The following is a 23,061-nucleotide window of genomic DNA, read 5'->3' as shown; positions in this document are numbered from 1 at the left end:
CCTTTACCTTATGATACTATTTATTGCAAAGTTAATATAGTGATATATCTTGTATTTTAAACAGCATAGTAGTTATATATAATATACCATGACCTGGATGACTGAGAACCTTCACAGACATAGTAGTTATTATTTTAAAATCACATATTATTAACCCCCATCATGGCTGTATGATTGTGGATACCGGTGACTGTGTGAATGGGTATCTTTTGTATTTTACATTGTGCATGCACATTTATAATTTCTTTGTACTGATGTACAATGACAATAAGATATTCAGTTCATTTCAGTGCAGACCTAATCATGAAAAAGGTATTGTTTACTATATTCTATATTAACCTCAGTGGCCTGTTCTGATTGTAATTGAATGCAGCTGCATTTCTTTTTTTTTTAATCTACCATAGGTTGCTAACATCCACTTAGAGCATAATATAAGTTTAAAGGTCTATATGCACGTAAAGAAGCTTCTTAGCATCTGCTCTAGGGACAACCGGCCAAGAATCTGCCCAGAAATCACTGTAATAATCCAAATGCCGATGCTGTTGTCTTGTTAATTTGAAGTTGGAAAGCGCCCAGATGTTCTCTCTGTAGATGCAGTGGCTGTTGTGCTGCTGTGGCTGACAAGTTTATTTTTATAAAGTATACACCGATCAACCATAACATGAAAACCACCGACAGGAGAAGTGAATAACATTGATCATCTTGTGACAATTCAGTGTTCTGCTGGGAAACTTTTGGACCTGACATTCATTCGTATGGATGTTACTTAGACATGTAGCACCCACCTAGACCAGACCAGGCACCCCCACCCCATAGCAATGACACTCCTTGATGGCAGCAGCCATCCCCAGCAGGATGCAGCCTGACACAGACACACACACAAAAACAGTTTAGGAACAACTAGGAACAAAAAAAAACAGCACAAGGTGTTGACCTGACCTCCAAATTCACTAGATCCCAAACTGTGGGATGATCCACAGAGCCTCCCCACTAATAACATTCTGCTGCCAGACACCACAGGACACCCTCAGAAGGCCCATGTCCATTCTCTGATGAGTCCCAACTGTTTTGGAGGCACAAGGAAGACCTACGCAATATTGAGAAGGTGGTCATAATGTTTTGCCTGATCACTGTATACTTTATTAGGTCTCCTATCAAGAAATTCTCACACTTTTGCCTCATTTTCAGCTGGAGCCACCGTCATTATGAATAAACTTCGCAACACACTGACACATTCCATGCAAATTAAAATGCAATAGGTGAGCATGAACGCGTGTTAATGAGAGGCTGCACTTAACTTTACCTTCTGAACCTAAATTTTAGGGACAAGCCTTAAGGGGGTATGCTGGCTCATTGACTTTAAACTGCATTTGCGTGCTTTGCTAAAACAAAGTGGTCAGGCAAAAGTTTGTATCTGCATATCCACTCTAGTATTTGTTGCTGAGTGGAGTTTGTCTGGAGGCCGGTTTCTTTTCTCCCAGCCTCAGATGATGTTTGACGTCGTCCGAAGCCTCCATCACAGCTGTCATTGTCTATCTTGACGACAGAAAAGCTTGCTATTCTTTTGTGTTGTGCGTTTGTACGTCTGCTCATGAGAAGTGACTAATCGCCACGTTAGCATGAGTTAATAATCTTTTCCGTTTCTGAGAAAGTATTAGAATCATGAATGAGATACAACCAGTTGCTAGTGAGATTTGAAAAAAAAAAAAAAAGACACACAGGTGTGTCCTGTTTGCTTCTTTGTGTTTAAGACATTTCGAGATCACTGTGTTATTTGTGAGCTTTGCGAAGAGGCAGAAGACTTGTAATTATCAGGAGCCATGGACAGTTGGGGAGGAAATGCATCACGACAAAGGCCTCGGGGAAGGGCAGCCCGTCAGTTAGTCACCACGGGGGCGACTGAGATGCAAGTGAAGACATAAATGTTGGAATTCACAATTGATGCGTGTCTCCGGTTTGTTTTAGAAGCTGCGCTAATTTAACAAACACAGTGAGGCTGGTCGTGAGCAGAGACCCTGAAAACACCTCCTGTGCTCTCTCTTGGGATATTCTTTAGTGTCCTCAGAGTTTAGGAGCCCCCAGTCAGCCGAGTCACGTACAGAGGGTCATATTTAGAATGATGACACTTGTATGTTTTGTCAGTTAGGACAATTAAACTGCAGTCACATTCAGTGCAGTGTGAGCAAATTAAATGTGTTACTCTCTGACTGTCTGTTTGAGGGCTTGGGGAGCTTCTGTTCCGGCTCTTGCGACCTCCCTGTAATTTTAATTCTTAAAAGAAATGTTTGCAATGGTTGAAATGGCAAGAAGCTGGACGACTACGCATGCTATAAATAGTATTCCTCACAAACAAGTTAGACCAAACGGAGCTGCCCTATTCGAAGGCTTGAATCTCCAAGTTCCTCAGAGGAATTTGCCTCTAAGGTTTGCTCTGTGTTTACGGGAGCCATGCTGTCTTAAACATGGAACAGAGCCAGCTGAGGTGACGACAACTGCCTTAAATGAAGTGCGCAATTACGTCCCGCCCTTCTCTATCAACAGTGACTTAAATCAGAAGCGTTACATAAAAAAGGGAAGCTTCCTATATATCCACATATGAATAAATACATAAATCAATAAACAGATTTCAGATTTAGGAAGGCTTCTAATTTCAGAGTAAGTGCAGTGAAGCATTATTCCTCTGCTCGTTAAAGGTTTCTTATGAGATGTAGCCTGTCATTTCCACTCTAAGTGTTCTAGATTAGATGTGTCAAGGAGCTTTTGCTTTTTTAAATTTTAGACAGGAACACTCTTCTTCCTGTTTAGATGGAACCTTACAGGCTGACCAGAGCATTGCTTACCCTCCCGCGGTCATTATGTCCACATTAGACTAAACAAATGAAACTTGCAGGTCTCGGTGCAATGCAAATCTGGACCTCAGGACAGTGTCAGTTTTCCTACCCATATTCCACAACCTTGCTTTAGTATTAAAAAAAAATGTAGATAACATCAGAGATCTCGACATGAAAGGGATATTGAAGTTGTTTGAGAAGTTGAACAAGATAGAGACAGAGGTTCTACTGAATCCTTCTTTCCCCCAGATAAGACTCTCTTAGCTTGATAAACTCCTTGAGAACAGATGAAACGCCAGCATGTTTGTTGCAGACATGTTTTTATTTTTTTATTTTTTTCCCAAGCCTCCATCTATCAATACCCCGGAGCGCTGCGCGGAAATGAAAGTAGACTTCCACAAAAGATGTGGTCTTCTGAGAGAAGATGACTCTGTTTCCTTTTCAATGGAGCTAAGACACATTGCATTAGACTCATTGAGATGGAGCTGGGTGTAAATGGGCGTGCATAGTTTGTGGAAGCCAGGCTGGAAGGATGGAGGGAAAAGGGTGAAAGAGAGAGAGAGAGGGAGAGAGGGAGAGAGTGGGAGAGGCATGCCTGTACTTCCTCTCCACCCATTCCTTAATGCTCACTGAGTAGCCCTGCAGTGCAGCCTTTGTCCCAATCATTGTCACCGGCTTAGAGAGCCTCTTTGCCAAGTGAGAGGCTTTGGTGACATATGTCACTTCAGTGAGTCTCCTGTCGCTCCTTTAGCCGCTTGAGTGGAGGGGCGGGCAGGGAGGCGTGTCCCTGCAGCAGGAGAGGAGCAACGTGAGGTGGAGGAGGAAGGACATGTCAGGGATGTTAGTTCAGAGAGAGTTGCTGGAATGATCCCCTGACGGTCCTTCACTTTTTCACATGGACCCGTAGCGCAGCCGCCTTGAGCCTATGTTAGAAGTGGATTTAAGATGTAAAATGACTCAAAAAACTGTAAGTACTAGCTACTTCATGAAAAACTTGTCTTAACTGAACCCTGAGAAATCTTTTCTGTGCTTGCCGTGGGTGTTTTTGAGCAGAATGACATGTGTACACGAGTTCATTCCTGCCATACTTTTCAGTCTGTCCCTTGCAGCAATACACACATAATCTGCAGGGAGGTGGTACCAAGTTGGATTTTAAAGAAAGGAGTGGGGTGGAATCAGACCATGGGTCATTGTATACAGTGTATTCTGGCAAGGATTAATTGTGTAGTATTCACATTCTCTGAGCCCTGGCCAACTATTGGCTTAGGGAACACAATCCCTTACGGATTTGTGGCTATGATCTACCATGTGTTCAAGTAATAGATCCCCTGGCTCAAAAAACAAACGCTTTGTTACCTGTTTACATTAGGGCTCCACCCCCTTTTTTGTATTGCTGCAATCGACTTTGACAGCCTTGTTTGAGTTGTCATTAGTGGCACGTTTGCAGAGCTCCACACATATTCAAAGCTCAGTAATTTCTCTAACCCACCAAGTTGTTTGTGTGTGCACAAGGCAGTGGTTTTGAGGCACATGAATGAAAGTCTTTTTTTTTTCTTTTTTTTTTTGCTGTGCTGTCAGGATCAGCACAAATCCTGATAAGAGGTCCCACTTTCCATGCCACAGGAGGACTGCGGGCCTCTCGCCTTTAAAGGCTTTCCTAGGTTGATGTGGTGTTATTTATTTTATTTTTTTTGTATAAACCGTAGCACCGCCTCTTAAGTTTTTAACGTGGGCCTGTATAATAATAGTGCCGTACTGTAGGTGTAGTAGTCACACTCTGGGTGGTCTCCATTGCAAAGCTGGATCTGTGTGCGTGTTCCTCCGTGCGCGAAATGTGGCACACCTCAGAAGTAGACAAGAATGATTGTGGCTTACAGCTTTAATGCAACAGTGGAAGGGAGTAAATGTGTGTTTACTCCACTGGAACAGACATCTAACCAGCTTTGTTTACCATTCCAACGCATGGAAGATAATCACAAAGTCCTCTCAATTAGTTTAATTGATTCTAAATTCAAGCTGTTTAATCCTGAATCAAGTCGACAACAATTGGAACATTAACCTTTATCTCTAAGAAGGGACAACATATGCAGTCTTGTGTCCTCAGAGGAACTCAGAGTAGCACTCAGCCATTGTTAAGCTGCGCACTGTATGCCTGCTGGAGCTCCCCAGCTTCATTGTCCCGATAGCAGGATTAGCTGGAGGGTGAACCCGTTTGGCACCGCCGGAGCCGCCGCCGCGGTCTCAGCGCTGTGAGAACCGAGCTGTGAAACACTGACGGGCTTAGGCGAGTTTATAGACTGCCACCTTGGATCTAGTGATGGTAGCAGACAGCAGCTTAGCCTTTGTGCCAGTCGGGTTTACTGTAAGCATGCCATGTGATGCCACCAGCCAGGCTTTACAGTTCAAAGGGTAATCTCCCGACAAGTGCTCTGCCGTGTCGCGCTACAACACCACAACAATAAGGGCCGGCTCGCGCTAAATGGCTGGCGTCTTTTCCGTAGAAGGCCTTGAATCAATTAGGCATACAGATTTAGATATTGCAACACATTTTAAATAAAATCATTGTGTTTTATTGTGCAAAGGCGCTGCGCGACATGCGAGAGTCATAACAAGTTTTTTTATGTTTTCAGATTTTCACTTAGCAGCTAGTAATGTTAACTTCCTGTTTTCAGTATTGCTTCTGAAGCTGTGATCATTTGCACTGCTTTTACAGAAAAGCAACTCTCTGCCGTGTGATGTTTATTCTATCACTGCGTCTCTGACATTACAACGGATGCACGGAAAGCCCGTATTCGACCACTTTGTAAGTTGTGGTGCGACGTCTGTTCTTACGGTGTTATTTTGAATCTTCTAGGTTCTCTGTGCCTTACAAATACCAAGTGACGGCAGCTGATCTCCACATTTTCCCGGTTGATCTTGGTTGTCTCCATTAACCAGTGGAAGGTGATGAGGTTGGCGGGGAGCCTGCAGCTCGTCCTGCTGTGGGCCTTTACCTCTGCAGCTTCAGGCCTCAACATCCCTCTGGAAGGTAGGAATGTCCCGAAACAAATCGTGCTTGCGTGTGCTTACGTGTTCTTTTAATATGAAGAGTTGATTATACGTTTAATTGAGACGGAAAGTATGTACAGTGAGTAATGCCAGCTCCCTCTCTCTCTCACTCTGTTCATCCTCCCTGAATGTAAATGTTAGGAGCTTTTTTAAAACTGTGACTTAGAAATAACAAATTAAAGTTACAGCAGCAGTTTACTTTGTTTAGAGATAAGAACGCTTTGCCTCCGCATGCTATTTTAGGTCAGCGTCTATGTAAGGCACCTTATTTGTGCAGATTATGCAGCGTTGTTGGCACAAATTTGAAATTCTCCGTACGGAGTCCTAGTAAAGACTGAAAAACTACAGGAAAAGGATAAATACAAAACAAAGTGATATTTTTTAGAGGAATCTTGTAAAATAAAGTAATTATTGTGTTAACATTTATAATTTCTTTGATGAGTTTCCGTATCTTAATTATTTATTTTTTTCGTTTTTTACAGTGGAGCAGCTTCCAACCATAATAACTCACACATCTGGTCCCATTATTGTGCTCCCTTTTGACAACACCATTACTATCAGCTGTGAAGCCAGGGGAAACCCACCACCAGAGTAAGTGAAAAAAAAAAAAGATAAACCGTGACAAATGATCAGTGCTTCTGTCAGTTCTGTCACAAAATATTCCTCACTGATGGGAACCTGCCACGCAATTTGCACCAACAGATACAGATGGACGAAAGACGGACGAGAATTTACCCCTTCGGAATTTGCGATAATCAAAACAGACGGCGCAAGAGGCACTATTGTGCTTCAGAACAAGCGAGCCGCCCCGTTGCAGGGTAAATACAGATGCTACGCTTCTAACAAGCTGGGAACAGCCGTGGCGGAGGAGATTGAGATCAAAGTTTCCAGTAAGTGGCGCTAAGATACACAAGGACGAAAATAAATCGCTGACTGGTACCTTGGTGTTTAAGATGATGTTTAATTTTATACCACATCTTATTTGATTAGGTGTCCCTAAGTTTCCAAAGGAAACAATTGAGCCCATTGTTGTTAAGGAGGGAGATCCAATCACCCTGCACTGTGACCCTCCAGAAGGTGTGGCCCCACGTCAGATCTACTGGATGTCTGTTGGTAAGCCATGATGCACTTGTTTATGATTGTAATTCATATGTTGGGCATGCAGGCCTTTTGCTTGTTTAAAAAATGAATCATATGGTAGCTGGACTCGTGCCACAGTTGTGTGTCACAACGCATGAATGGCTTTCAATTCCTGGTTTGTGTTGCACTTGGTCACACGCTCCAATTAATACTGTTGCCATGGCTCCAGTTATGCCTAAAATTAACTAATTTATTCAACGTGTTGTCTGGTCGTTTCTAAGAAGGCGAAGTGTTCATTCTTCAAATAGCCTAACCTTGGAGATGGGGTGAAAAACTCAGACATAGAGAGGTTTGAAAGGTTTTTGAAAAGTATTGCTCAGACACATTCATAGTGTTATTGTATACCTGGGTGTACAGAGTGTACCTTGCGTCAAATCAATTGGAGTCGAAGGTTGGTGTCATTGACTGTCATGCAGAATTACAAGACAAGACAACAAGTACACTATATAAACCATATGGATGCATGCACAGTTCTTGAGTGACAACTCCATAAGGGATTCATTTTCTTCTTGCTGGAGTAGCGTTGTGCAGTTTTCTAAGGTGGATAGTTTAGATTAGTGTGAAGGTTTGTCTTGGCTGGTGACACCCCTGTGTACTGGAGGAGGCACGCAGCTGTCCTCACAACCCACTTGCCATCAGTTAGCAGCGACAATAAGGAAAGTTAAGGGGAGGTATGCACTCGAGGCCGCCAGGTTTACCTCAGTTCAGGCACACTTTTTCCCACCGTTGCCAGAGAAAGTGATTTACTGTGAAAAGGTCACCTCAGTTCTGTCTGAAGTGCTTTGTCAATGGCGGTTGAGTTTTCTTTGCAACCCCCAGAAGGTCCTCGACCACCTCAAACAAAACTGACTGATGTCAGAAAGAAAAACACAAGAACCTTTCAGGTACTCAGGAGGATGGGTCCACAGGCATGGAGCAGAATGTCACAGTTTCTGGTGAAGTTGGACACAAATGCAGGACACAGGGATGAGGCTGGAGTAGGAAACAAAACAAATGTAATGAAAACCTGATAATAAAAGGCGCTACTGTTGAGAGGCAGTTTAGCCAAAAAACGAGTGAAAGCAAAGAACAGAATGGTGAGACAAACTGGGTAACATCACAGAATAAGGGAAACAACATAACAGAACTGATCGGAGGTTACACAACAGAGAACAAAGCTAATGGCCGGGCTATATAAACACGTGGGAGACACAGGTGAAACGAATGAGGGCTGAGCACACAAGGAGAAACCAATCCAACAATCAAACACAGAACCATGACACAGAATGAATGAAAAGAGTAATTTATGTCTGTTTTTAGTCTTTGTTTCACACATTTATGTTTTGAGTCACTGCCAGAAGTATAAACACATCAAAAATGATACGGGATAACTCATCTGTAAAACGTTTTAGCTCAAAATGAGTCTTTCACAGTAGTGCAACCATGTGTCTACAGTAATCTAGAAGGGACAAACCAAACACTGACTCTAGAGAGAGCCTTTCACATTTTTACGTTGTTGTGTCACCCGCCTGTGAGGTCAAACTGAGGGCTGTTCACTTGGTTGCAATTTGCAAGCTCACCTCTAGATGTCAGTAAAGCCGACACTCTGGTCCTTTAAACATGCTCGTAGCATGCATTAGCTTCTGTATATTTGCGTGCAGAACATTGCACTCTCTTCTGTTCATTTAAATGAGAAAAATATATTCCTCCCTTCATAGTCGTGACCCATCTTTTTACAAGGGCCACGGGACATAAATCAGAATCAAATATGCTTATTTTTGTAACTTTGCCTTGAACATTGACAAAACCAGCAATGACTTAAGGCTATGTCTTAAATGAACCCATTAAATACAGTGAATGGGCTGACCGTGGACTGACCCAGAGCGTCACTGACCCATTACTTAAATAATGGCTCAGTATAAACCAAATATGCTGTACTGCTGCACTCACGACTTCACCAGGTCTATACAAGGAAACTCTTCAGGGCATTTCTATTAACATCTATTGAATATTACACTACATTGTGTTGCACTGTATCACTGCACCTAAGTCTTGTTGTCTCAGTCGAAAGGATTTTTACTTTTCTCTCCTTATAGTTTCGTCGTGCTCTCCAAGCAGACAGAAACAAATCTGGATATTGTGGCTTTAGTATGAGATACTGACATTCTCTTTTACACTGATTGTCTGTTATTGACACAAATATGTTATTTTTTGCAGATCTCCAGCATATTGAGCAAGATGAGAGGGTTTCCATGGGAACTGATGGCAACCTGTACTTCGCTAATGCCTTACAGAAAGACAGTCGCCGGGATTACGGTTGCTTTGCTTCCTTCTCCAAAATACGCACCATCGTCCAGAAAACAGCCATGGCGGTCGTGGTCAAGAGCTGTAGGTTTATGCCTTCAATGCAAAACACAAGAAACATCTGTCTGCCCATTTTCTGTTTCTGCAGAAGACATTTGGGTGTATTTCAAGGAATACTTGCTGTTCCTCCACAGGATACCGGAAAGTCGGGCTTGCCTCGTCATGTACAGACGCTGTCATTGAGTAATACATGTCGGTGAAAACAAACTATCAAAACCAGTATTATTCTCACAGAGTTTTGTTTTTCTTCCAGTGAAACCTGATGATAACTCTTCTGACAGCAGCAGCGCCGGTAAGTAATAGTCACACATCAAAACACGTTTCACATGATGTGAAAAAACACAAAGCGGCCGATTTGCATATTTCCAAACACTGCAGATTACAAGGATTTGTGTTCAGTTTGAATGATCACTGAATAAAAGGATTCACATGAATGAGGAAGACTGTTTTCTATGTTCCATGCATCTGAAGGCCCCCCAGAGAGAAAACCCAGCCTGCTGCTGCCCTCTGGTGTCCAAACAGCGAAGGTGTTCTTGAAAGGAGACGACATGCAGCTCGAGTGTATACCAGCGGGACTGTACGTGTGCACTCTGTGTCACCAATGCCACACTTATGTTGTCACTAGTTTGTGATGGATACTAACATGTAATCATTTCACGTTTCAGTCCCACTCCTGTCATAACATGGATGAAAATGGGAGAAAGCCTGAATGACCGGGTACAACTGAGCAACTTTAACAGGCTTCTAACTATATCTGCTGTAGAAGAGAAGGATCAGGGGAAATACATGTGCACAGCCAAAAACTCAGCTGGAAGTGATGTCCACTACTTTGATGTAATAGTTGAAGGTTAGTCAACATCAGGAGGTAATTATGCACGTGGGTGCATTTGTTTTCGCTTTGAAAAGAGAGCTTTTGCCACGGGGATGCCATTTGTTTTGACTGAGACTAACGTGGCCCTTTTTAACATCCCCCAGAGCTGCCAAAGTGGCTGACAGAGCCTCCTCGGAGCCAGCTGGCTGTGATCGGATCTGAGGTTCACATCAAGTGCTCGGTCACTGGAAAACCAGCGCCAGAGATAACGTGGCGGAGGAATGGAGAAATTTTCAGAGGTTAGTGTGAGAGAGAGAGAGCGAGAGAGAATAATTGTAACTGTGGTTTTAATTCATGTTTGGCTGTCGGACAGGAGCGTAGAGCAATGAGCAGCTATACCAAACATCCACCACAGAACCTGGAGCTGTGCGCGAAGCAGTTATTTGCCGAGCTCTATTCAAAGCTCATGAGACAGACTTATTCATTTACATATACGCTGATAAAAATAACTGTTGTTTTTTTTTCTCTAGTGCATGCAAGAAAACTAGTTTTAAAATATCTGAGCTGATTAGAAGACGGTGTAAACATCACAAAACACCCACTAGTCCACTAACCGTGACAAAATTTCACCCAAATGTCCAATATAATACATTATCCAAAGGTCAAAGGTCAACTACACTGTTACATAATGATGTTCTGCAAAAGCACTTTTATTAAATTCCTTTCAAGTCATATATTGTGAGTCTAGATAGGGTGGTGTCTGCAGCTTGAGTGGTTGGCGCAGGCAGAATTTCTTGTATATTCACGATGTAATTACATTTCTCAGCAGCAAACACCGTACAATACTGTAAATGTGGTGTAGTCTAGAGGTAAACTGAAATATCAGAGGACTAATATTACTGGCTGTCTTTCTTTATTAAAAGTGTTTGTGTAAAAATTAATGTTAGATAACATTTTTAAGTAGTTCATCTTCAGACTAATATGCTCTCTGCTTGATTAACTGCTGGGTTCACATGTAAATCACAATTTCCTGAAGTGGTATGTGACGTTTTCTGCATGCCTTGCTCTCTAATTGAGGAAGAAGCAGATTTAAATTTATCGATCTTGATGCTAGCCTGGAAAACATACTGCTTGCGTCGTCCCGATGGTTCAGATTTTGTGCTGTTTGTGCTCCTGTCAGACGACCCGCAGAGCAACAGGCGAGTTCTCGATGACACCGTGGTGCTTCACAATGCCAGAGCGGAGGACACGGCCGTCTACCAGTGTGAAGCCTCCAACAGTCACGGCGGCGTTCTGGCCAACGTTAACATCATGATCATGAGTGAGTACTGTAGCCAGACATTAAACCTGCGCACCCAGCCGGGGCTCTTGTTACGACAGAATCACAAGAGCCCACTTCCTCATCTGCAGACGCCTGGTTCTGGAAGTGTTTACAGAGACTCAAGCATTTTTTCAGCTGCCACGGATCCTGAGCTTCGTTTATTTTAAAAACATTGCAAGCATTTTTCTGAATTAGCTCATACCCCTGACAGACAGTAACTGGGACTTATGTAATGCATCCCGGGATTCATTTATTTTTATATTCTTGTGTGGCTGATAGCAGTCGCAGTAGTGTCAAAAAAACCAATGTGCCCAAATTTGTTTAAAGGATATTTATTAAATTCTCCTGATTTACTTGTTCTTCTTTGCGCTAAAACAAATGGAAAAAGTCAGTTACTCATAGGTTATTATTCTGTTCTGTTGCTGGTCCGACCCGCTTGAGATCAAATTGGGCTGTACGTAGAACCCGAGCTAAAATGAGTTTGACTCGTGATTCGATTGTTGGCATGAATGAGGAGCTTACTCCCTCAGCTGAAGTCTGACTGGATCCTCGCTTTGTTGCAGCGTACTTAAGAAATTGTAGTAGAGCTTTAATCCAAAGGACTTACATATTTCACAGCCTCTCGTTCTCCCTTTCACACACTGAACGCTGCAATGTAAGGCAAGGCCGCAACACGACGAGCAATTTCAGGGTTAAGTGTCTTTGCTAACTACACAAAAATAGAGAATGGTCCAGGCCTGCGGCGAGCTAAGCATACAATCGAATATCCAACTCTGTGATTGGTGGGCGACTTACCTGTTGAGCCACGGGAGCCACGTTTGCAGACAAAAATCTCTTTCTGATTTTATATAGAGCAATTATCGTCATTCAAGCGGCTTGATTAAATCCTTTATTTCCATCCCAGCTGTCACTCAGTATTATTTGTATGTGCACAACAGCACATCAGCGCACATTCTTAATGTCGTCCCGACATGATTTCTCTAATAAGAACATCCCTGACTCGCATTCTTTTTTTCCTCATTCTTCGGTGTTTGTCGTGGGAATTTCTGTAATAAATTGAATTGAAAAGAGCAAATGCTTTTCAGATGTCTAATGCAATTATCCTAACCTACACACGCAGGACTCATGCCTCCCAACCACAAACAGACTCGTTTAATAAAAGAGTTTTGCTCAATAGTTATGGATTCCTATCTCTCATACCGCTCCCAGCAGAGAAAGACGAGTGGCTTGGAAATTGTATTTTCCTTTGTCTACCAATGAAGCCAATTCTTTTCCTGAGCAACAAAGTCAAGTTGACCTGCAAGCTGAATCCAGCTGAGGGAGGAAGAGGGATGGATCTCCCTGTAAAATAGCATAAAACAAAGAGTACAATGTGATATGAATAATATATATGAAAAGTAAATATAAAAAAATATGAAGTGAAGGGTAAATATAACATTTCCACCAGCAGCTGTTATCTCTGCAGTCTGAAACCGCCGCGGCGCCGTTCCTCTCTGCCACGCTGTCATCCCAGCTGTGCATTGCTGTGACTAACAGTTATTACTTTCATTATATATCATCAAGTAATTTATAATTTCATTATTTTCTCCAGTCCCGAGAGGCGTAAATAACACAATGCATTATTCACATGTTAGGACTGAACCAGCTCCGGCTGATCACTGGCATTTGTTTCTCCCTTTTATTGAGTAACACAATTGTGCTCAGTTAGTTTTCCGTCAATTGTCTAATTGATTTAAAGTCCCAGATCTATAGCCATGCTTGATTTACCAGCTCATGTTTTTTTTTTTTTTTGTTTTTTTTTTTGTGGATTGAACCACACGGCTTACTGCAGAGAAAGCCTGGACTTGTAATGATATTCCCTATTACAAATGTCAGGATGATTTCGCAGCGTTAGAAGAGAACGTGATGCTGGTGCTTACAGCATATCTCTTCTGCTTGATATAACTTGACATTTAAGCCAGTTGAATCTTGTCTCCCTTTCCCTTCGCTTTCAGACATGGCTCCACTCATGTTGACAAGGGCCTACCAGGAGTACGCTGTAGTACTTGGAGGGAACGTCACCCTGAACTGCAGTGTTTTCAGCTCTCCGCCGTCCACCATCTCTTGGTAAGTGGAGTGTCTGATCGTTGAGCCTGAACCGACGATTTCAACAGTCACTTCACACATACAGCTGATTTTGCTCTCACATAAAACCCTCGTTGTTCTGCTGCATTCATTAGGAGCAGCCCAAATAGGACACTCTTTAAAAAAAAAAAAGAATCCTGACACGCACTGCATCACGGCAGTGAGTCATGCTATTAATCCCTCACTGCTTCAGGTGTCTGTATGACACGGGCCTATCTTGACACGTACGTCTGTTTAATGAGATGATCCTCTTCCGTTCCTTGAAATTGGCCTAATTAAATCCTATTAACTACCACTGCAGCTTAGCTACAGCTTCACAAAAGAGAAAAAGGATCTCTGACAGTCCATGACAAAACTCTAAGTGTAAAAAAAGAAATAACCCAAAACACTTGTGATTCTGTTAAATTATATTTTAACTTCATTCAACCTTATCGGAAACCTGAACTGATGCACGAACGTATAAAACACTTTATAAATTATTTGGGAATGTCAGATTTAGCTGTTTTTGAGTCTATTTGTGTCTATTTAATTGTGATTGCGTCTATTTTGTAGCTACTTGGGGACAAATAAAGTGATTTGAACCGAACTGAACTGAATTCCAATCAATTAAAATCTATAGAAAACTAAAAATATGACTAAACATAACTTCCCCTGACACAGCAGTCAAAAATAACGCTGACTTTTGACTTGCGCTGACGACGTACGATGTCGACAACTCTGTGTCTTAGGGCCAAAGATGAGAGAAGCATCGAGGGGGACCGTTTTTTGGTTCTCGAGAAGGGACAGTCGCTGAAAATCATTAGCACGGAGAAAGGTGACAGCGGGAAATATGTGTGCGATGCCGCTAACACGGAGGGAAAAGCGTCTGTCACCGCAGTCCTGGACGTGAAAGGTAAGTCGTACTGTAATGAACTGCTTTTTTCTTTGAGCAGGTGTACCAGTAGTCACTGCAGGATAGGATTTTGCATTTTTATCAGTAGAAGTCTTGTATTAAACCAAAGCAGTGTTGTGGTGTTTTATCCATCCATACTATTGCACCTTATCATTTATCCTTCCTTTGTATATTGTGTATATTTACTTCTATTTCTATTTCTTCTACTTCTCATACATGTGCAAATCTTGTATATATATATTTTGCTTATTTTTATTTATTTATAACCGTCATACACCTATTTTTCTTTTCACTAGTCTTTTTCATTAGTGTTTTTTATGTGTAACTGAGCTACTACCAAGTAGTTTCCCTTGTGGCTCAGTATAGTCTATCTAAATCTAAGTCTATATGAAAGCTGCAGGTTTAATATGTAGAAGGTACAGGATTCATTTCCTTACAACATGCCCTCCTGTGGATCAGTAAAGTAGTTGGAGTCCGTTGCTTTGAAATGTGCTCGCACTGAAAAACTCTAAACATGCATCTCGATTTTAATTTCACTGATGTTATAAAAAAAAAAAGATGCTGCACAAATAATAACGTGACGGAACATATTTTTAGAAATATATTTTCCTCATCGAATCATAAATGCAAATTACCATTAGAATCTGTATTACTCATTCCCCTCATCAAAAGAGGCTGTTACCGCGGCGACGACTCATTTGTGAAGTAAATGACTTGGCTCAGTTTCAGATTTTCATTTGAAGAAATTACAGATGATTATTTTTGCTTGGCCCTCTGACAGATCATCATCCGATCTGTTCATGTAATTCTGTCACTGTGTTTTGTCTTTAGACCCGACGAGAATAGTAGGTCGACCCCGGGACGTGGAGATTGTCAGTGGGACAACAGCACAGCTGAGGTGCCGGACAGAGTATGATAAAAGTTTGCAGGACACCTTCAAGGTGGTGTGGAGGAAGGATGGGGAGGAGCTGCCGCTTTCCTCAGACAATAACTCCAGGTTTGTTTCCAGGTGTGCTTGTGGTTAAAAAGACGTTGTTAATGTCTCTGTCTACATGCTAATGCTTCAGTAAAAAAAGTCCCAAAAGTTTAATCCTGCTCACAGGAGGGTCAGAGACAATGGGTTTGCTGGTGTTTTTTAGGAATTGATTGATTACTTCAGCCAGAGAGTTTACATTTCATTTGTGTGGTTGTTCTTTTTAGTTTTTATCCAGTACCATTGTTGGAAAGCTAGGCCTTGACATGAACTATAGCACAAGTCTGCAATCTTTAAACTGAGTAAAATGCAACTGTGGTGACGGAGTAGTTTGTCCTGGATTAACCGAAGTCAAATGTTCTCACGTGTTTAGATACTCCATGGACACCGACAGGCTGCAGATCATGAATGTAAACCTGAGCGATCAGGGAACATATACATGCACCGCTAAAACAAGCCTGGACGAGGACACTGCCGCTGCACTACTCACAGTGCTGGGTGAGATTGGCTTTTATGATGAATGCATAGCTCAGTTTTGAACCGTTGTGCAAACTATAAAATGTTGCACTCGTTCTGTAAATACAGCACATAAATTCTTGACACGTTGTTACTATTAAACTGACACTTCTGCGCTTCTGATTTTCTAATATTGTTGTATGTATCTGATGTTGCAGACGTTCCCGATGCTCCCAGCAAATTAGAGATTTCTGAACTTGATAGTCCGAGGAAGGTCCGGCTGTCTTGGATACCAGGGAGTGATCACAACAGCACTGTAACAGGTAAAGGCTACCTTACACAATTCAAAGAATTAGAGTGTAACACAGTTTAGTTATAGAGGCACAAACATGGTGAATACAGTTTATTTTCTCAAAAGACTTTAACTTTGAATAGTCCATTGCTTGCTTACATGTATGTCTGAAAGCAAGCAGTTTTATTATTTTCTGCTTTTTGTTGTTCCTTTGTTGCGTTTCTGTGCACATTACGGCCCCTGTTCTGCAATACCTCACCCACGTGCTTGTGTGATTGCACGAGACAAACAAAAGCCGCTCAAATAAAAACTGTTCCGTAGTGCTATTAGAGATCAAGAGCACCACGCATAGCTTAAATGGAAAATTTCAGCCAATGAGGTTCGAGTAAAATACAAACTAGTAGAGCTGTGGTGTGCGAGAAGGGTGGTAAATGATAATAGTGACACCAGAATACCAGTTCTGACTTCTTACTGAGTTAAACTCCCTCACTCCAAGTTCATACTTATAGATAGATACATGCGGAAATTGTCAAAGAGCAACTGAGTGTGAACTATATACCGAGCCTTTTCATCGCTTGTGATTATCTGTTGTGCTGTGATGACTAAATGTGTCATCTCCTCTCACCTCTCAGAATTCGTGGTGGAGTATGAGGAGAGCCAATGGGAGCCCGGAAGATGGAAGGAGCTCCAGAAAGTCGCCGGTAACCAGGCAACAGCCGAGCTGGCTCTACACGGTCACCTTAACTACCAGTTCAGAGTGTACGCCGTTAATGCCGTCGGACCCGGACCCCCCAGTGAGCCCACCGAGAGATACAAAACACCGCCCGGTGGTGAGAGTCGCTCCCTTTCTATTAATACATTCAGCCGCGGTTATCTGTTGATTGTGACAAGCGAGTTTGAAGGTTTCTTTTGAAATGTGCGCAGAGGTGCCGTGTGTAAAATCCTGCCTTTTAGCCGTAGAAAATTGAAACGGCAGGGGGTGTGGATATTTTTGGGGCTAAGCGGCCCTTAAAGTCCCAGAGTATTATCTCCGGCACATGTTGCTGCTTAACCTTATTACAATATGAGCACCATGAAATCTGGATACTCTTCCAGAAGCACAATATCGTCCATTTTAGCTTAACCGCAAGGAAATATATTTGCAGTTTAGCAGTAAAAATGTAGTCTTTCATGTCTAATAAGTACATTTATACATATGTCTCTCCAAAGCTCCTGATAGGAACCCAGAAAACATTAAAATTCAAGGCCCTCTACCTCATCAGATGGACATTAGCTGGCAGGTAAGAAACATTTTTTTTAATAAAGCATCTCCAACCGTTATATATTGTGGACTTTTTCTTTTTTAAAAACAATCTTTCATGTCATCACGGTCGTGTTGTAGCCGCTGTCGGCCATTGAACACAACGGTCCAGGCCTCGAGTACAAGGTGAGTTACCGGAAAGTGGGGGTGGACGAAGCCTGGACGGAGCACCTGGTCAAAAGACACTCCTTCGTCGTGAGGAACACATCCACTTTTGTCCCCTACGAGATCAAAATTCAGAGCAGGAACAGCCACGGATGGGGACCAGAGCCTAAAGTTGTTACGGGTTACTCCGGAGAAGATGGTGAGTTGTGTGCCTTCATGTTTATTTAATTCCTAATTTCACCACATGACATGTTCATAAGCACCTCACTTCGGTTCTGCATGTTTCATTACAACATACCCCGAAGCTGAAGTGGCAGATTTGGCTGTTGTTTAGCTTGTGACTCACTCGTTTCCCACTGTGCCCTCAGTTGTCTTTTGGCATTGTCTGCGGGAAAATGTGTCAGGTTAAGTTCTTTTCTTTTTCTTTCTTTCTTTTTTTTTTCTCCCTCTTGCCCAACGTTTTAACCCCGTGCAGGTGTTCGGTAGTGACTTTTCCTTCCCTCTGAAGAAAAAGAAAAAAAAAGAAAAACACCATCTCTGAATCTAGCAGGTGGCAGATAACCTTTGTAGAGGAAGGGGGATGTCAAATTTCCGCTTCTGTCTCAGAAGCTGTTGGAGATTTGACAGATCAGAACACAGTTTGCGCTGTAGGCCTGCTGAAGCACGATGGCCGCTTCTCTCTGTAGCGTCTGCTTTATTTGCTTCCACCACAGTAGAGCAGGACCTATTTCGTGTTGTTGTTCCCCTGCTTTCAATAGCTAATCCGCTTCATTTGTGCAAACCTGTTTTCTGTTTATTTCATTTCTTTATCCATGTTTCGTGGTGTTAAAAATGTTCACAGCACGTCTGTATGGTTCTAACCTTCCTCTTCTGTCTTCAGTTCCCTCTGCAGCACCGAAGGACATAGCAGTGGAGGTGATCAACACCACTATTCTGAGAGTCAGCTGGACCCCTCCTCCGCGCCCTACAGTGCGAGGTCATCTCGGTGGCTACAATGTAAGTTTCCATGTTCCCTAACATGTTTTCTTTCCTGACTTTTTCAGACAGCTTCATTTCCCAAGTCGAGAACTTTTTCTGACTTTGGTGCGCTCGTATTCTTCATAGATGCTACGTGTTATGACAAAGGGCACAGGAAACACATCAGAGGAGGCATGACGTATGATTAATTTCATTAAGATCATTAAAAGACCTGTAGCTTCTCAATGGTATGGCGTTGTGCTCTCGTTAGAGATGGACATGCAGTTGGCAAATGACAAATCAAAGGATTCCAAACATTAACTATGAGTTGATTCGTCGTACCATAATTATTTCTTTTTTAAGTTTCCAAGTTGTTGTTCTGACTTGGGGAGGGTGTTCACCAAATTGTATCTGGTTATTCGGATATCGCACAAACTCATTAACTGTGGACTTTCAACAGAAATACAGGAGCTCATACTCACTTATACTGTAGAATAATGCAATAAGAAATACAATTAACTGTCTAAGTCTGTCTAAATCTTTCATTCTCAGTCAAAATTGCAAATACCCTCTGTGAAACTGGTTGGTTACGTGGACTAATATGAATATGAATGAATGAATGAATGAATGAATATGGAGTTTCTGGCCAGGGGTTGCAAGAACCCGCTAGATTTAACAGGTCCTGGTCATGTTAGTTTCAGGTGGGCAAGACCAACAGATGTCTCTAATAAAAACCTAAACTCCCCACCAGAACTGAAGAAGCTACTTCGATGAGTGGTGAAATGACTTTTAGAAAAGTCAACACGTCCTGTTGCCATTGTTTTAGCTTTGTTTCATTGAGAAACAAACGGATATTGACTTGGTGATATGGCCAGTAGAGTTGTGACGAAAGCGAATGAACTGAATCTATTGGACCGGCTCTTAAAACAAAAAATGGGAACTGAGTCACAGTAGCGAGCTGTTCACACAGATGCAAACAGAAGCTCCTATTCTGCTTTGAGAAGGTGTTGGTGACGGATCTGTATAGTGGTGACCATAGCAGTGGACCTGGGTTCATTATAAATAAAGTAGCTGTCTATAGAATCTATAGTATAGATAGACTCAGATATCCCACCAAGAGAATATGTATTGCTGGGATGTCTAAGCTTGAATGATTCTGATCCAGATCTTATCCTATCACAGTGCTCATTTTAAGGATAAAATAAGTTACCCCAGGCTGGCATGTTAAAAACAAATAAATATCAAAATTAGCCAGTCTTGTGAACGGCTCTTTGAAAGAAACGGATCCACAAGATTCGGCTCCCTTCAAAGAGCCATAAATCCCATCTCTACTGGCCTGTACAGAAGTTACTGGTACTGTACATTACTTGCTTATTTACTACTGGTATAGAAAAACAATGAGCTGAAGGTGGCAACAAAATATGAGCAAATAAAGTCCCAGGAAATAACGTACCAACCCAAGTACCTGGATATGGTTATTAACAATCTAAAAGTGCTGTTAGTACTTTCTTTAATAAAGGACATTATTTTAATAATCCTGGAAGGACAACAAGATTTTAAAAAGGCTTACTTGGTAGGTCAGAATCACTTTGTGCAGTCAGCTCTACATACTCACACAGTTTTAAGTCTTATATCATGTCTCACACATGTATTCATTGTCATAACCAAAGATAGCTCCCAAAGACAAAGACACCACTCACTTGAACCCTTTTCCCTTCATTTCTATCGTCCTTTTAACCGTCTTTTAATTGGCCTGGATGCAGCTGAGACACAGAAATGTTCATGATGTGACTCTACAACAGGTTATGTTTAGATGCTACGTCCTAGTAATTCCCTCTGGCCCCAGGTCATTTGAGCTCAGCCTTAAGTAAATATACAGATTACAGTCTCAGTATGCAGTGCATGTTGTACTCTGTATAAGTGTTGTCATTAAAAGAAGTGTAGGCGCTACAGTGCTACAGTGAAGGAGGTGACAAAGAGATGTGTGTGAAGCAGCAATTTCATTCTCTTCCTCTACGTCTCTGTCTCTTACCATCTTCTCTCAGGTGCACTGGGTGAGAAAGAAAAGTCTGCTGAATCCCAACAAGGTTTTAGATGAGCTACACTCCATGACTTTCACTGGAGAGAGGCGGCACGCCATTGTGCCGGGCCTGGAGCCTTTCTCCGAGTACAAACTCACTGTCCACGTTTTCAACAAGAAGGGCAATGGGCCCAAGAGCGATCCAGTCACCTTCAATACTCCAGAGGGAGGTGAGTCGATGTAAACAAACACCTGCTATGCGTACACTTCATGAATTAATGAAGATATTATATCCTATTCTATTCTACACACACACATACACACACAATGAAAATACATGATGTAATATATAGAGCAATCAATCTAGAGTGTAGTCAATTAATTAACATTATTGCTGTTTGTGTAGTTCCAGAGCAAGTTCCCATCTTGACCACCTCTAACATCCAGAAAGACTCCATTTTGCTGGTATGGGGTCCACCGCTGGAGGCAAACGGGATCCTCTCTGGTTACCTCCTGCAGTACCACCTCAGTACGTCCACACACTGTGTTCTGTGACTACAAGCTAATTGTGCCCACCCAAGGTTTCTCACTAATAGATTTCCTTTCGCCAGTGCTCCGTACTTTGTCTGCGGTGCGAGGTGTTGTGGGCGAAGCGTAAACAGGAGTGTAGCTGGAGCATTAGTAGATCGGAGATGAGAAAATATAAGATCAGGTCAGAGTAGGGGTGGAGGTGTGGAGGAGGTGGATCTGTGATGCTACAGTTTACACACACAGGAAACACCTGAAAGCAGGCTGCATACACTACCGTCTAACCTTCACCCCCTTTTCCTCTCTTCTTCTTGTGTGTTATCACATCAGTCAGTAGGTGGCACTGTTTAACACTGAACACCTCACCCTGGTCCCCAGCAGGCCATTTGTGCATGCTGCTGCAGATAGCGGGTCGCCTGCTTCTTCAGTCTTTCTTATCTCTTGTCCTCCCGGACTCCGGGTTGCCTTCCTTTCCCTCTTGTGCAAATTTCTTTGGCATTTATCGCTCAGAAACATTTCTTCTTCTTCTTCTTCTAAAAAAAAAAACAGAAACCCTTTACGCTTGCGTACAGTGAGTGTGAACATGTGACTGAGGTGCTTTCATTACACCCTCTCTGTTTTCAAAGCCTACACTCTTGTTGGCTGACATTTCTGAAGTCTTTTGTGTAAAATGTGAAGGCAGAGACAGCCCTCTGCCGCCTCCGCCCGCACCCACGGAGTCTGGCTAGCTCTTCAATGCACCCAGTCCCCCTTCTCCTCTCTTTTTTTTTTTTTTCCCTCCATATCAGATGTCAGACTTTACACAGTTATTCCCACACAGTGCAATCTGTGGGTGTTTTTTTTTTTATTACTTTTTGGTTGCATTGATTCGCAGTGTAACTCAAGCACATCTCCAGTTTTGTTTGCTGTTAATTCTATGAATATAATATTGTATAGCATATCCAGTTGGTTCATGAATAACCTGTAATACTGTATGTGCAGCATTATGTGCTGCAAAGTGTCATAACAGCCTTGACACATCTTCTCCCACCTGTAGTATAAGGATGGTAAAGTAATCACATGACTGAGGAGAGCTGGGGCTGGGGGGTCTTTCAATAGTCTGCACACATACTGTACTTTGATCTATAATGCATGGTTGATGATAGGCTATGCTACTTGTGATTGCTTCTCTTCTGATTCTCTTCTTTTCTGCTTCCTTGTGATTTCTTTTCCCTCGTTGTCTTCATTTTTCTCCCTTTTTACACTCCTTTTCAGCCTTTCATTCATAACGTCTCCTCAGTTTCCACTTCCTCCCGCTGTTCTTTTCCTCACCTCCTCCTCCTCCATCGCTTTTGCATCCATCTACTTCTTGTTTACACTCCTCCCATCCTCTTGAGCTCTCCGTTTCCCCTTTCATCTTCTCCCGTCCTTTCTTCATAATGTATTCCTCTCCGGCTCACCTGTCACGACCGGTATCTTCTATATCCACTCTCTGCATGAGCTAGCACGACATCCCTTCATCCCTCTCCCTCCCTCAACCACTGACCCTCATTATAGCCGTGTTCCATTAACGCACAACACGGCCTGGTTGTGGAGACGTTTCCTGCGTGGGGCCGTCTTAGGCTCACTCGCGGTGCGTGAACTGACCTGACATCTTTCTCTTTTCGTCGATAGTTAATGAGACTGCAATGGAGGTGGTTGAATCCCGAGAGGTTAAAATCACTGGGGCAGACACCACCAAGTGGCAGCTGGGGGGATTGGAGCAGGGCAGCCTCTACAGCTTCAACCTCAGTGCCTGCACTCGAGCGGGTTGTGGACCGCCACGGGCCGAGGAAGGCAGAACTGTGACTGCAGCAGGTGAGCTGATGAAATCAGTTTGAGTGTGGTAGCAGCGTGGTCGTAGTTAGCATAGGATCGGGTATAAAATCTGTGTTTTTGAAG

General features: G+C 42.5%; 1 protein-coding gene across 4 annotated transcripts in view; it reads left to right on the top strand.

Moving 5' to 3' along the window:
- chl1a (cell adhesion molecule L1-like a) overlaps window positions 1-23,061 on the top strand; it is a 49,113-nt gene that overhangs the window by 12,321 nt on the left and 13,731 nt on the right. For 3 of the 4 annotated variants that reach the window (XM_084553723.1, XM_084553720.1, XM_084553722.1), the window contains 22 exons: window positions 5,686-5,859; window positions 6,362-6,470; window positions 6,582-6,769; window positions 6,870-6,992; window positions 9,216-9,386; window positions 9,616-9,654; window positions 9,834-9,939; window positions 10,028-10,209; window positions 10,338-10,472; window positions 11,354-11,494; window positions 13,489-13,600; window positions 14,347-14,510; window positions 15,342-15,507; window positions 15,857-15,981; window positions 16,158-16,262; window positions 16,864-17,061; window positions 17,441-17,511; window positions 17,613-17,835; window positions 18,517-18,632; window positions 20,639-20,843; window positions 21,020-21,142; window positions 22,795-22,977. In XM_084553723.1, coding sequence (XP_084409849.1) covers window positions 5,778-5,859; window positions 6,362-6,470; window positions 6,582-6,769; window positions 6,870-6,992; window positions 9,216-9,386; window positions 9,616-9,654; window positions 9,834-9,939; window positions 10,028-10,209; window positions 10,338-10,472; window positions 11,354-11,494; window positions 13,489-13,600; window positions 14,347-14,510; window positions 15,342-15,507; window positions 15,857-15,981; window positions 16,158-16,262; window positions 16,864-17,061; window positions 17,441-17,511; window positions 17,613-17,835; window positions 18,517-18,632; window positions 20,639-20,843; window positions 21,020-21,142; window positions 22,795-22,977 — 3,067 coding nt within the window. In that variant the 5' untranslated portion in view covers window positions 5,686-5,777. Of the gene's footprint in view, window positions 1-3,510; window positions 3,799-5,685; window positions 5,860-6,361; window positions 6,471-6,581; window positions 6,770-6,869; window positions 6,993-9,215; window positions 9,387-9,615; window positions 9,655-9,833; window positions 9,940-10,027; window positions 10,210-10,337; window positions 10,473-11,353; window positions 11,495-13,488; window positions 13,601-14,346; window positions 14,511-15,341; window positions 15,508-15,856; window positions 15,982-16,157; window positions 16,263-16,863; window positions 17,062-17,440; window positions 17,512-17,612; window positions 17,836-18,516; window positions 18,633-20,638; window positions 20,844-21,019; window positions 21,143-22,794; window positions 22,978-23,061 lie in introns of those variants that run through there. The other variant, XM_084553721.1, reaches the window with a different exon arrangement.

Source organism: Chelon labrosus (assembly GCF_963514085.1).
Source record: "Chelon labrosus genome assembly, chromosome: 10".
Lineage (NCBI taxonomy): Eukaryota > Metazoa > Chordata > Actinopteri > Mugiliformes > Mugilidae > Chelon > Chelon labrosus.
This window is presented reverse-complemented; position numbering and strand designations above follow the sequence as displayed.